This window comes from Geosmithia morbida (genome assembly GCF_012550715.1).
Source record: "Geosmithia morbida isolate 1262 chromosome Unknown scaffold_4, whole genome shotgun sequence".
In the NCBI taxonomy this organism is placed as follows: domain Eukaryota; kingdom Fungi; phylum Ascomycota; class Sordariomycetes; order Hypocreales; family Bionectriaceae; genus Geosmithia; species Geosmithia morbida.
The window spans coordinates 1,443,312-1,456,999 of NW_023336191.1; the positions used below are offsets into that span (position 1 = coordinate 1,443,312).

The following is a 13,688-nucleotide window of genomic DNA, read 5'->3' on the forward strand; positions in this document are numbered from 1 at the left end:
GCCAATCCCCACCATGGCTACAACCGCACCATCCTCATTCTCACCAGCAGCTCCGTGGGACCGTCTCCGAGCCTGGATAGACGAGAAAGAAAACTGGGAGCGCACTCATGGTGCTCCCGCCCCTCTCGTCCAACGTGAACTGGTCGCCGTGTCGAACCTCGTGCCGTTCATGCAGGAGCCTCAAGTTGGTGATGAAGACCATGTCAGTAACCTGATGAGTATGTATCTTCTCTCTTCCATACAACCGCTACCCGTCTTCTGTCTTTTCAAGACTTGCCCGTAGTTATAGCTGACTTTTGGGATGAAAACAAAAATGGAAATAAAAAGGATTTATTCAACTTAAACACCTTGCTCATCCAACATTCATCGACGAAGGCCCCATCGATGTCAAGATAAATGGCCTGACCGAGAAACGATGGAGGTGCTTTTGCTCCCTCGACCCAGACAAGGAACACTTCCCCCGAGAGGGCCACGGCTATTCCGTTGGCGAGGATATCCCCAGTTTCAAGAGCAAGAAGTCTGCCAAGCAGTTCGCCGCCAAAATAGCCCTCGAGTACCTGAACCCCAACACCGCGCCACGCCGCGGCGTGACGGCACTCACTTCTGCTGCTGCTGTTGCTGCTTCTCCCGTCATGGCCTCTCCCGCTCCTCCTCTCACTCCCCCCACCACCAACGCTGCCCTTCCATCCATCGTACATCAGCAGCAGCACCAGCAGCGGGACCAGTCGCGGGCCCAACAGAGCCAGCAGCAGCAACAGGTCTCCCCTCTCATGGCCGGCGCAATAACGTCAAGCGCCTACTCCTCACCCCCGCCCCCATCAACCCCTTCCGCATCTAGGAACGGCCTGAACATGTGCGGGAGTGGCGTAGAAGAGAGAGAACTATACCACCGAGTCAGCCACCTGGCCACCAGGCTAGGCTTCGGCACGCCCCAGTACCACGTCGAGCCCGACATTGGCGGTATTCCCAACTTCTACCGCGGGTGGGTGCAGTTTGAACCCTTGCCTGACAGGTTGGGTAACGTGGAGCGCGTTCTGGGCAGGACTGAGACCAAGGTGCAGATTGCCGAGAGGACCTTGTCTATTCTTGAGGGGAGGCTGAGGAGGAAACATGAAATAATCGATGATATGTTGAAATGAAGGGGGACGGGACTGGGAATGGTTGGCTTGCTTATTTTTTTTAATCTTTCTCTTCTTCTTTTCTCTACCTAGTAGCACGTGGTAGCTGTCATACGAGATGTCCCTTCTCACTCACGAACAATACAGTGAAGTGGACAGCAGACTGTCTGCTAACGTACTCTGCATCAAGACGGCTGCCCGTCATTCGACTTTTCCTTTCGTCGCTGTCCCTGCCTCCCTCCGCCCCTGCCGCTGCCCTTCCCATGCGGAGCCCGAATCTTGAGGCCCTCTGGCAGATCGGCAACCCACTGCCCATTCTCCCACAGGACGCCAACGTCCCCGCCCCTCCCCCTGACGCTCCTGAAGAACTTTGAGCTGACGAGGCCCGCCTCGTCGTCCCCCTCGGAGAGGATGACGCCGTTGTCACTCCTCCACCACTTCAGCCCTCCCTCCTCCATGCTCCTGGCGACGTCAATCTCCACGAGGAGCTCGGCGTCGCGCCGCATCCCACTGATGACGCCGCCCTTCCCATCTTCGGGGGTCCCCGTGGAACAGTGGACGTGCGTGCGCCCCATGGCCTTGAGACCGCCCGCCTCGACGATAGCCGGCCAGAAGGCGTAGTATGTCCCGTGCACGACGAGGGGAGGCACGTCCTCGGGTACCGCAATGGGTCTCAGCAGGGAAGACGATTCTACCTTGATCGAGTGGCCCTGATTGGCCCGGATGAGATACCTGGACGCGTCGTCACTCTCGCTCGGGGGGGCACTTGCCGTCGTCGCCGTCCCCTTGAGGAGAAACCTCTGCTTGTCGTTGCTGCCCACCACATCCCGCACCTCCTGCACAGTTACGCCGAGGGACTTGATCGGCCCCCAGCGCAGGACGGCGTCTAGTCGGGCAAACCCCTCGCCGTCGAGCTGGATGCCTGCGCTGTCGGCCTGGTGCCGGAGCAGCTTGGATAGCGCCTTGGAGACTTGCACTTCGCGGGGCTGGCCGCGGCCTCCACCGTGTCGCTTCCCGCCGCGTCCGTTGCGGCTCTTTGGTCCTTTGGTCGGTATGGAATCCTGGATGGCATCCTGGATGGATAAGACTGCTTCGTTGCTGTCGTAGTCCATTTTGCGCGTTCGTCTTAGAATACTTCCCAAAGTAATGGTGGGTATATACTTTATGATGTGCCTCGTCTTGAGCGTGGAGAGACACAGTTAAGCCGATGCCTGAGGGCCGCAGAGAAATCTTGATCGCCGAGTGGTTTCCTATATTTTATAACCTTCACCTGTTCTGACTGTCTCTTTATTCCTCGAGTCAAGTGTGGCTCATGTGCAAAAAAAAAAAAAACTATGACGTTCGTCGTGTGATGTTCAGGGTAAGTTTACGTCAAGTAGGTGAGTCAGCCAGCGACATCTTGTACTCGACCCGTGGAAACCACAACTTCTGTTATATTACTCTGGGAAACGGAGTTCTTTAGATCTAATAGGTGTAGTGCTACATCTGCACATTTCTACTACCTTGTCATGTAGAAGTAGTAATAGCGGTAGTAGCAAGAACAGAGAAGCACACAGAAATAGTACGGCAAAAGACGTGGTGAATATTACAACCAGGTGGCTCCCAAAGCCAGTCATTCATATTGTGTGTCATGTGAGTTTGTCCAACACATAACTACCCCTCATCTTCCTCTCAAAAACATCCGGTTTTTATGATAAACAAGCGGAATATGAGATACGCTTCCAAGAATGAAAAGAAACCGAACATACCCTTGTCCGAAAATCGAAAATAATAAGGAACAATGCAAGGAGACAAAGAGAAAGCAGTAGCAGCGCTAGTAGTTCTGAGTTGGGCAGGCAAGGAAAGGACAAAGGAGAAGGGTAGAGGGATGGAAGAAAAAAGAGTTCGGTGAAATATAAAAGTAGAATATATTGTTACAATCATCATTGGATCATGTCGTCCGTGGTTCTCTACCGATTGTAAGCAACAGTGGTACCCGTACCTATGCTGCTGTCTCGGTTGTACCGTCTCGTGCTGAGATTGCCCGTCCGCCCGGGGAATAGCGTCTGTCCCAGGGATGCGTACCGGGACGTAGGAGGTGCTGTGTGGTCCCGTTCCTTGGGCACCGTGGTCATGGACGTGGGTGGTGGTCCGGCATTCTTCCTCGTGGGTAGCGCGCTGCTCGACGTGGCTCCCGGTGCTGGCGTACTGGCAGCACTCAGTCGCGCATTGGTCGCGTGAGATGAGACGAATCGTCGGCGAGGTAGAGTAGATGGCACGTTAGGATCAGGCTGCTCCGTCGAAGTCGGAGACAGTGGCTCCTGATACCGGTGTGAGGCGTAGTCACGTGTTGTCGAGACGGTGCTGTACTCGCGAGTAGGGCCCCTCGCCGACGCCGCCACCTCGGTGTATTCTCGCGGCTGGCCTCGTGTTGCGTTCACTTCGGTGAAGGCGCGGGACAGAGCACGGAAGTTTGAGGCGGCGGCAGCCGCAGTCGCGGCCTCGTCATCCCCCTCGCCCGTGGTGCCTCGCCTTGCCCGTCGGATCGCCGTCTGGCGCTCTTCCTCGGGCTCCTCGGTGCCTGCGCGCCGGGTCCTGAGAAGGGATGACTTCCTACCAGTGGCGTCCTCGGGCTCCTCTGTCACTGCCCGGCGTGTTCTGGCAATGAGGAGAGACGACCGGCGGCTGACCGTCGGATCCTGCGGCGTGGCTGGGGTGGAGGCCACCACAGTTCGGGGACTGGGCAAGGCGCCCCCGTTGAGTATGGTATTTCTCCTCTCCTCAAACTTGGAGACGCTTCGTGGGCTGGCCAGCTGCTGCTTGACAGGGTCCCGGAGACCCTGTCCCGACGAGATGCTAGGTCGTCGGGAGTGAAGGCCGCTAAAGGATTTGTGGATGGTGGGTGTCGAGGGCCCGTCTGCCTGTGATGACGACGTCGACGGATGGTACTGTGTGAGGCCTTGACTCGAACTCTGAGTCTGGATTGGTGCGAGGACCTGCGGCTGGGATTGAGTCTGAGCCTGAGTCTGAGTCTGGATCTGAGACGGAGCTGTGTTTGCCGCCTTTTGGGTCTGAGGTCGGGTGTGGGCCGAGTCCTCACCCAGCGCGACGCAAAGCTCTGTCAGACTACGGCAGACGCTGTCAGCCTTTCGGCGGAGCTGGCGGTCAGTGACGACGGCTCCACCCGGGCCGATGGCACTTGCACCGCTGGATATGGGGCCGGGTTCGCCGGGCTGCCCCATCATGGAGGCTAAAGACATTGCGTCGTTGGCTGCGGACTCGAGGGCGCGAAATATTTCCAGGTGGAGGAAGGGCTTCGACTTGGATAGTGCTGAGACGAGAATGGGGTATGCCTCTTTCTGGGCAGGCATGATGCTACCGCGTGTCTCGCTGGCGTTGTCCTTGCCATTGTTGGCGGCGGCGGCGGCGGCGGCGCTGGCGTTGTTGTTCTGAGGCCCGGTTTCCCTGGATCGTTTGGGAGAGGACGAAGCGGTCGTGGCTGTCGTGGCAGCTGTGGGTGGCCGCTCGTCGGTGAGCCTGGAGACTGCAGCACCTGAGGTGGCAGGGAGCTTCCCTGTCAGTTCTAGGCGGTGAATACGCGACTTGAGATCGTCCAGCTCGTCCCACACAGTCGATGGCGCCGTGTTGGAAGCAGTCGACTCTGTCCCTTCCACGCCATTGGCAGCGTGTGCGCCATTGGCATCCTCACCTTGACGGTCTCCTTGTTGCCAGTTAAAGGAGCGGGTCAGCGGAGAAGAACTGTAGATCTTTCCAGGACCCGTGTCTCGCGAACCAGACGACCTGTAAGTCGACGTTCGTACAGATGGCGAGACTATGTGCTCCGTTACAGAAGAGCGACGGTGTTGGGGTATAGGGTTGTTGCTGACATTGTCGGCAGCACCGATATCGTAGTAGGCAACAGCTCGAGGTGCTAGAGGGGAGGGCCGTAGGGATGTCGGGGCCGTGGACCTCGGGGGACTGGCAGTGGCGTCGCCAGGGTGAGCAAAGGCGGCCTTGGGGTGATCACGTGAGAAGCCCCTCAGGGTCATGGATCGGGTGATCTCGCTGGCACGTTTGTCGTCAACCCTTGACCTCGGGCTGTCTCGTTGGTCTGAGAGGCGGCGACCGACAAAGGGCGGCGACTTGGGTTGATACGTGGCAACGTTGGTCGAGAGTGGGCGGCGGTGAGAGCGGTAAACTCGCGACTATACAAGAACAGCGGGTGGTTAGATAACAGAGCGGGTAAACGATAAGTCTGATATCACGCAAGACGGAAAAAAAAAGTGACCACTGATGAGGTCAAAAAAGGAAAAGAAAAGAGGACTAGCAGAAAAAACAAAAGGGAATAGTCTGCAACAACACATGGCAGCGCCGTGCATCTGCCGTATACAACGACCAATAAGAAAAGCGAGGGTGCCATGAGTGTACTTACCACCGGACTCTGTGTCTCATCCGCCATGTTGCCGTTGGCGGTGGAGGCGGCTCGGTGAGAGTCTTCCTCCCTAGCAATTCGGAGAAATACGTCCCCGCCGTCATCAGCGTCGTTGAAGTCGCCGTGTCTAGCAGAGCTAGGAGGGGTCATCTGCAACATGTCTTGGATCTGCCTCCCCTCAAGAGCGCGGAGAGTTCTGTCATTTTCAGGGTCGTCGCTTGTTTCGTCGGCCGAGGAGTCGCCGGGCCGGGATCGGTAGTAGTTCATATCGAGGGTGAGGCTTTTGCGGGAGCCCGAGGAGCGGAAGGAGCGGATGGGAGGTACCCGAACAGCGGGAGAAGAGGATGTGGAGGAAACCGAAGACGAGGCGGACGGAGCTTTCGTCGAGGCGGCGTTGGGCGGAGGCTTGTATGAGACGGGCGGTCGCTGCTGAAGAATCGACGCTCGTCTCTCGTCTGAAGGGTTTGAAAGCGACGAGAGCGACTTGACCAGAAGAAGCTCCCGCTGGCCCTGGAGCGAGTCCCTTGAGGACTGTGTGTCCGGGACGGTGGCGGCACTGCTGGAAGTGCCGCCCTCGGCTGCTCCGTGTGCGCGTTGAGTCCTCACGGGGGCCGGGTGACCATCCAAGGTATTGATAACGAGAGAGCTGCGAGGAGCGGAAGCTCGACGCTGTGGATGCGACGCGAGATGAGCGTCCACCGACGGTGTGTCCAGGTTGACTTCGGTCGCAGACGATTGCTGCTGCTGCCGCTGCTGTGCTGGCTGTTGCGAAGAGTGGTGTTTTTGATGTTGGTGGTGTGGCTGGTCGTGTTCCGGAGGTGTGCCGACGTCGCGTTTGGCAGTCTCATGCGGAGAACTGGTGGTTGAGAGAGGAGCAGACGGCCAAAGGGAGGACGGAGTCTGTTCCGAAGGCGGCTGCTGCTGCTGCTGCTGCTGGCGCTGGTGTGAATACCGACGATGAATATTTACCGCTTCTGGTGTTTGTGCGGTGTCGTTGGTTTGGCGGTGGTGAGAGACAGTTGAGGGGCTGTCGCGGTCAGGCGCTACCGAATTGGGTGAGACAGTTGTTGTTTGCGGAGCCACGCGGTACTGGGGCAATAGGGGCAGCCCAGACGACGACGTAGGAGCGTTGTGAGAGATAGGCAGATCAGACGAGCCAGGGGTGTTATTGGTGGCGCTGTTCGACGACGGAGCCGACTGTTGATCCAGAACGCTGGCAATGGTAGCAGTATGGTTATTGTGTCTGTTTTCGTCGGCGTCGTCATGACCAGACCCTAATCGGTGGTGAAGATGGTGTAGTTGGCTGTGCTGTGGTGAAGCCTGATTTTGGACTTGGGCATGGCTGGCCTCACTGGCAGCAGGCGGCGTAGGTGTAGGCGTAATAGGCCTCGCGCGGGCTGGACCATTATCAGCTGCAGTGGCAATAATATTAGTTGCTGCAGTAGTCGTGGTTGCGCTGGTGATGGCAGCGGTGGTTATAGTGGGAGCGGTGCTATTGGCGGCGGTATTCGTGCCCGGACTCATAGTGGGCGTCGTGCGCTGGGGATCTCCCTGGAGACTCGCCTGGGGACCAGCTGTATGGCCCGCAGTTGTGAGACGGACGCCTGTCTCTGCCATAGTGCCGAGTAATACTCGTATACGAGTAATATTATGCTATCCGGCTCCTCTTTCCTTGCGCGAGCCTGGGTGGAGGACACAAGGGGTTTCTCAGCATATCATTCCTTGATTCTGTTTGACGGATGTCAGAAGAAAAAGTAGTAATATCTGTAGGATCGTGTCGGTTGTGGAACAGCAAGGGGCCAGGTTATGTTTCTTTCGGGGAGAAAATATAAGGTGGGAAATAGAGGGTCTCGGAGGAGAGCAACAGGTTGACAAAGTTACGCCGGCTCAAACGCAAAAAATGGAAAAGAAAAGAATGACGATGTCTGGGGCAAGAAGAGGGGATTTTCTCGTTTCTTTCCCTCGCCACTTGATTTGACAGCCCAGCTGGCCCGATTCTTGAAGAAGATGGGAAAAGAAAGAAAGAGAAGGGGAAGAGAAGACATAGGAAGAAAAAAAAGGGGAGAGGAACTGGAGTCGGCAAGCTGCTAGCAGCAGCATCGCGAGGGAAAGAGCAACCCCCACATGAGCAAACAGGGCATCAATTCAAATGCTGTGCTGCATGCCAACGCGTAGTTACCAACCGACACCGTCCAAGCTATGAGAAGTTTTATTCTACCAGGAGCAAAAATACATCAGAATCCCACCGCTTCTGGGTATGGGAAACCAGTATACACGAGTAATAATAGTACGCTGCGGTACCATCTTTATCGGCCGCCATTCCGTCCCCCCTCATCTCTCCATATGCGCCTACAGATAGCGTGGTCATGGTCCCGACATGGGTCACAGTCCTGGATCGCGAACGGTAAGCATATAATGANGCAAAAATACATCAGAATCCCACCGCTTCTGGGTATGGGAAACCAGTATACACGAGTAATAATAGTACGCTGCGGTACCATCTTTATCGGCCGCCCTCCCCTCCCCCCTCATCTCTCCATATGCGCCTACAGATAGCGTGGTCATGGTCCCGACATGGGTCACAGTCCTGGATCGCGAACGGTAAGCATATAATGACCCGTGATGCCTGTATCTTTAGTTTCTGGTCTTGCAGCTCGTACCTGCTCGCACATACATTCACCAGTGTTAAGACTAGTATCGCTAGACTGAGCATGAGGGTTGTACCATACACTCTGTGCGCCTCTTACGCCATTGTTTCTAACATAAACCCCGGTCAGATGTCCTATGACCTGATACTCTTGATGATGCAGGCAGACCATACACACCCATCCTCTCTACGACGTAATTACCGACCTGTCCTTTCATTTTTCTCTCCCTCTATGGGTATTGTATTATGACATATAACTGATATATTATCTACGAGTACTACCTAGGCCTTGATCGGCAGATAGACAGGTTGCACCCAGATGACGGGTCTGTGCGCTGGCGATGGCTGGCTGGGTGCGAAACGGCGGATGGCTAGCTGATGTTTGTGGGGAGAGGGGGAGATGAATTCGACAAGGACCGCTGCGGCGCTGCCCGTCCGCCCCTTATGGGTAGTACTAAAAGGTAACAGTCCTTGGCCTATTGCATTCAGCATGGTCCATCGGCGGCCTTTCATCACCAAACTGTCGTCTCTTTTCAGATGGGTCTGGGCGGCCTAGGCTTGCTGGTCGTTGAATTTACTCCGTAGCTTCAGGCTGCATCCCTGCTTCAACAACGGGGCTGCAGAATCGTGGCCGAGGGCCATTGGTAGCACGAATCCATACATGTAGCTGCTCCGTACTTGCAGGATATCGACTTTGCCGAATGCTTCCACGGACGGGGAGCATTGTGCTCTGGCTTGAGCTTAGATGGCATACGGATATCCATATATATTCGAGGGCCGCTGCCGTGAGCTCTGCGCCTTCTGCTGTCTACAAGAACGGTCACGAGAGGGGAAAAGTTGGAATGACGCATGGCATGTCGTTCTCCGTAGAAGAGTACGGAAGATCCGGGCGCCCAGTTCAGTCACGGGACTTGTGCTTCAACAGACATACCTTTACAAGTATAGGCAGAGTGCACGTCAATGGTTCCTTCCTGCTTTGGAATTGAATGCTTGCGAACTTCCACTTGTAGGCTGCTTACCTCGCCCCCTGTGGCGTGGCGGCTGCTGGTTTTTATTACAGGGACATTCCAGGGGGAGGACCGCCCCTCCTCTCAGTGGAGTCCGGGACCAGGGGGGATGAGAGAAAAGGGTTGTCAATTTACCGGAGGGTCTCTCCAATTATTTGGAGGGCTGGGGGGGTGGTTCCGTGGATTTTATTTCTACCTGACAAGCCTACGGATACAAGGTTGAGAAGAGGGAGAGATGTGGGTGGTGGGTGATACTATCCAGAATATCTAAAACCGAGGCTCTACGTGTCCTTGGACAGATATCCTATCGGGTTAGCATGGTCCAAACGAACGACGAACCAGCGAGATGGAGCTGTGTTTACCGATAGAGTGCTCTCTATTCTTCTTTTCTTTTCTCGGTTGGCCTCTTCTAGTCGTACAATGCGGATGATGCGGTTGTCGGTATGTGCACATATCATGTCCGCTGGAGGAAGAGCGATTCCTTCTGTGTCTTGTCCTAGTCCCTTGTCTTGCATCATCTCCCCCGACGAGAATATCCAGAGTTTAACCGTTAGAGCAGGATTCGGCAGAGAGTACGGAATAAGGAGCACATGCAATATCGACAGCAAGAAGAATGACCATCGTAGCGCAAAAAGCCAGGAATACCCCCGCACGGGCCGACGATGGGCGTCTTCTCAAGCTCATGTGTGAGCAACAACTAATACTGAACTAACATGAACTCTTGTCTTACGTTGCAGGAACGTGCGTGCCAAAAAGACGAGAAGGAGCCAAACACGTAAGGTCTATTGTTTACGCGTACACACACGTTGCCATCTACGATTACAGATACAGATAAGGGGGTTTGCGTACGACAAACGACGTAATTTCACCTTGGCAGAATCCGAAAGAACGAAGGAAACGAAGCACGGGAGTTCTTCTGGGCCGTGTGTATATTCTGTTCTATTTCTGTTTCATCGACGGTCTTTGGATCGTCACTGAGAATGGATTGACGACGGCAAATTATGGTACAGATAGCGCAAGTCTCAAGTGCAGTAGGTACAAGGGGGGAGGAAAGACCGGACATAGGGCAAAAGCATACATACGCACACACATGAACGCCTCCCGGAGAGAGGTGCAGGAAGGCAAGCAAGCGATGCAATAATTAGCAAGATGGGAAATGCAAAGCACCGACATGCACGACAGAGGGGTATTATAATACGCAGAAAGCATTCTGAACTCTGCAAAAAGCTTGTACGTAGGTAGTAGGACCGTAGGACTGCATGTACTCTTACACGTAGCAGGTAGGCAGTAGGGAACTCTGGCCGCATCACTACGGGGCACGCTCACTGCTATGACTACCGAGTACGGAGTGCATCGTATTACTAATTCGTACTTACTGCTCCTTCTTGCTGGTACCCGTGACTTCAATGTAGGGAAAGTGGCCTAGACTTGGGACGACTGGGTAGGTGAGTGAATGTGATTGGTAGGCATCTATCTTGCTGGTGTACTCCGTACATAACATGCGGTGCTTTGGAGCTGGACGGGCTGCAGGAAGCTATATTTAGCTCCGACGGCTTGTTTCGAATGCGACCCATGTTAAGTAATGTACGGGTATGAGTACCTCTGAGAGAGGTACAGAGTACGAGCAGTGATGGCACTCGTACCTGTACTCCGTGCCTGTACCGAGCCTGAGAACTGGGGGCTTCGCTACCACTCGTATCAAGAGAGGAAGAAGACCCAAGGTGCGCGCTTGTTCCGGGGGGCGGTCATGCCATCCAGGCCCAAGGCTGAGACGGAGAAAGACCGGGGTGGTCGTGTTTACGGAGTCGCTGTTGCTGGGTGGACGAGAGAGGGGAATAGGTCGGAGTGACAGAGCTGTCAGAGAGAGAGTTTCTACGTCGTACGTTGTGTGAGATGGATGAGACTAGAGCGTGAACCAAGAACAATATGCAAAGGCAAAGGTCGGATGAGGCCTTGATGGCTGGGTCTTTCTGCGTGCCAGGGAGAGGCTACGGAGTGCTCCGGAGGTACGGAGAAGTTGAGAGAGAAAGGAAGGATGCGAGAAGGGAATGGAAGGGAAGCAAAAGAAGCAAAGATGCTGCTATTAATACCGGTTCTACATGTAGGAGGTACAGGTGCTAGTCGTACTGATACTTGTACCGGGAATGTTCTCTTTTTGTGCTATATTATCTTCCGCGTTATGCCTCCTCGACTCAACGTGGTTTTTTACACGTATTTTAACACATGCGAGGTAATACTGCTGGTAATATCACTCGCACTACGTGTGAGAGCGACCGAATTGGTTTATGAGCACGAGAATTACGATGGAATACTCCGTAAAACCGGTTAACTGCACCCATACTCGTCCTCGCTCTCCTCTCTTCGAGAACGAGAGTCCTACAAAAGTACACCGTACTCCGCAGAGCCACCTACAGCTACTCCATCATGCTCAGCGCTTAGCAGCTGCACAGCACCAACGCAAAGGGCGATCCGCCGGCATCTGGCCAACTAGAAGAGAGAAGGGACTGCCAGCGCCACTACCCAGCCAACCAGCTGGGGCAGAGGCAGATGGAAGGACAAGGGATCCACGGGCGGGATACAGGGGAATATAGTGGATTCTGTTACGGGCTACACCCGTCGATGGGCTCCAGCGGTAGACAGGGCCCTGTTCGGCGGATACAGCCACTGTGATTGAGGCGTCGATGTGTTATTATCCGCAGCTTACGTCGCATCGACAGCACCGGTACCGGTACCAGAGCTTGTCGTACCAGCCAACTTGGCTGCCACAGGCTCAGCCGCTTACTGGCCTGTTGCTGCTCTGTCTGTGCACAACAGGTCCCGCCCCGTCACCTGCAGTCCCAGTTGCTATTCCAGTTCCAAGCGCTTCTCCACCAACCATGACTACAGGTACGAGTAATACTCTACTGAGCCTAGCGCTCGTAGTAATCATACTGCAAGTACTCTCCGTATTGCTAGTATTATGTTATTATTACTCGTATGAACTACGGAGTAATACCACTCGTACATGTACCTCTGAAGCACTGATCGGTAGAGAAATCATAATAATAGAACAGGGCGAACTATTAATGACTACAGATTACTTTGACTTGGTACCAGAGTACGAGTAATCTGTAGTCACAGCCAGTGATACCAACCGCTTCCTCAACGGGCCCTAAACCACAATCGCCCTTCCATCTCTCCTTCCTCCTGCTCTCTCCCTCCCTTCCTCTCTTCTCTGTCATCCCCCCCCGCCTTTCGACTTTTCGAACAGACAACCGCCCGCCCTTCCATCTGGCAGCCGCCGGCGTTTGTGACCCTCCTCCCCGTACGCCTTTGACGAGTTGATGATAGCCTGTACTCGTGCAGAACCGGTCCAGAGAGGACAGCGTATTCGAGCACTTATCATGACCAAGTACAATTACTACGAGTAACAGGTATTACCACGACTCTAGTACTGTACCTGGCCCCCGATACGAGCCACTTTGTCGCAGCCTGGCCCTCAGGTACGTCGATGCAGTCTTGTTTCGAATTTCCCACCCGCCCCTGCTCGTTGTTCCCGCCACCACCTGCGAGTACCTCTCTACCTTGCAACAGTACTCCGCGCCCTTTGTACCTTTTACTCGTCGCTACTCGTACCCTCTACCCTTCTCGTGTACCCTTTCCTCTCACTCTTTCTCGTACCCATGGAACAGTGAGCAGCGCCAATCCGGTCCCAGTCCCTTCTCTTCTCTCTCTCTCTCTTTCTCCTAACCCACCACACCCCGACACAACAAACGCACGAGCTTCATTTCTAATCCTGTTAACCTATTTTCTCCAGTTACCTTTTTTTTTCCCTTTCGCTTCATTTTTTCTCATTTCCTTTTCTCTCTGCCTTCTCTTACTTTACTTTTACTTCGTTTCTCGTTTGACGTCCTTTCTATCCCTCCCCTCCCTCCTACCCCGGTTTCCCCACGCCGCTACATACCTGCGCCATTCGGGCCCCACGGTCAGGACGTCCTTTGACCAGAAAACGCCCTGCGCGTTACTCGACCAGCCCGCGCTCGTCCGAGGGCCCTATCGACAACCCCTACTACCTCTTTGTCTCGAGCCCCTGGCATACGACACACGTTTACTTCTACCACCCACGCGCGCCTCCTAGACCATCCTTTCTCCCCCCCGACGCAACGAGTCGACCTCATCCCGGGGGGAGACAGCTGCGACCTTTTTACCACTCCGCGTGGCACTTCGCCTTTTTCTGTTACATCCCCGCTGTGCTGGGTACGCGGACCGTCTCTCCTTTGCATACGACCATTTTCTCCTTCGTCTCTTACTCTTCTTTTCTTCAGCCCTTCTGGTTTGGGCCCCCTTCATCGAATCGCTATAATATCTTTATCGGCCCGGTCTAGTCGTGAAAAAAAGAAGCGAAGCACGCAAGCCAAGGGCTTAGATCTCGTGGAGGAGTGAACAGGACGGGAGGAACGTCATACTGCCACTCACGATATTCACCATTGCCACCGCAGCCGCCGTCCTCAAGTCCCGCAGTCACC

At 54.8% G+C, this 13,688-nt stretch overlaps 3 protein-coding genes across 3 annotated transcripts; 1 reads left to right on the forward strand and 2 right to left on the reverse strand.

Annotated features, from left to right (window-relative positions):
- Positions 1-13: 13 nt before the first annotated feature.
- Positions 14-1,139, forward strand: GMORB2_5928 (uncharacterized protein; the record flags this gene model as incomplete). Its single annotated transcript, XM_035467898.1, has 3 exons — positions 14-218; positions 328-553; positions 839-1,139. 3 exons carry the CDS (start codon positions 14-16, stop codon positions 1,137-1,139), a joined length of 732 nt encoding a protein of 243 aa, XP_035322864.1.
- A 164-nt stretch (positions 1,140-1,303) lies between these two features.
- On the reverse strand, positions 1,304-2,230 carry GMORB2_5929 (2'-phosphotransferase; the record flags this gene model as incomplete). The annotated part of the gene is made up of 1 exon (XM_035467899.1): positions 1,304-2,230. One exon carries the CDS (start codon positions 2,228-2,230, stop codon positions 1,304-1,306), a length of 927 nt encoding a protein of 308 aa, XP_035322865.1.
- An 837-nt stretch (positions 2,231-3,067) lies between these two features.
- Positions 3,068-7,146, reverse strand: GMORB2_5930 (LPXTG-motif cell wall anchor domain protein; the record flags this gene model as incomplete). Its single annotated transcript, XM_035467900.1, has 3 exons — positions 3,068-5,302; positions 5,530-6,291; positions 6,499-7,146. The coding sequence occupies 3 exons, from the start codon at positions 7,144-7,146 to the stop codon at positions 3,068-3,070; spliced, it is 3,645 nt and encodes a 1,214-aa protein (XP_035322866.1).
- Between the last annotated feature and the right edge of the window lie 6,542 nt (positions 7,147-13,688).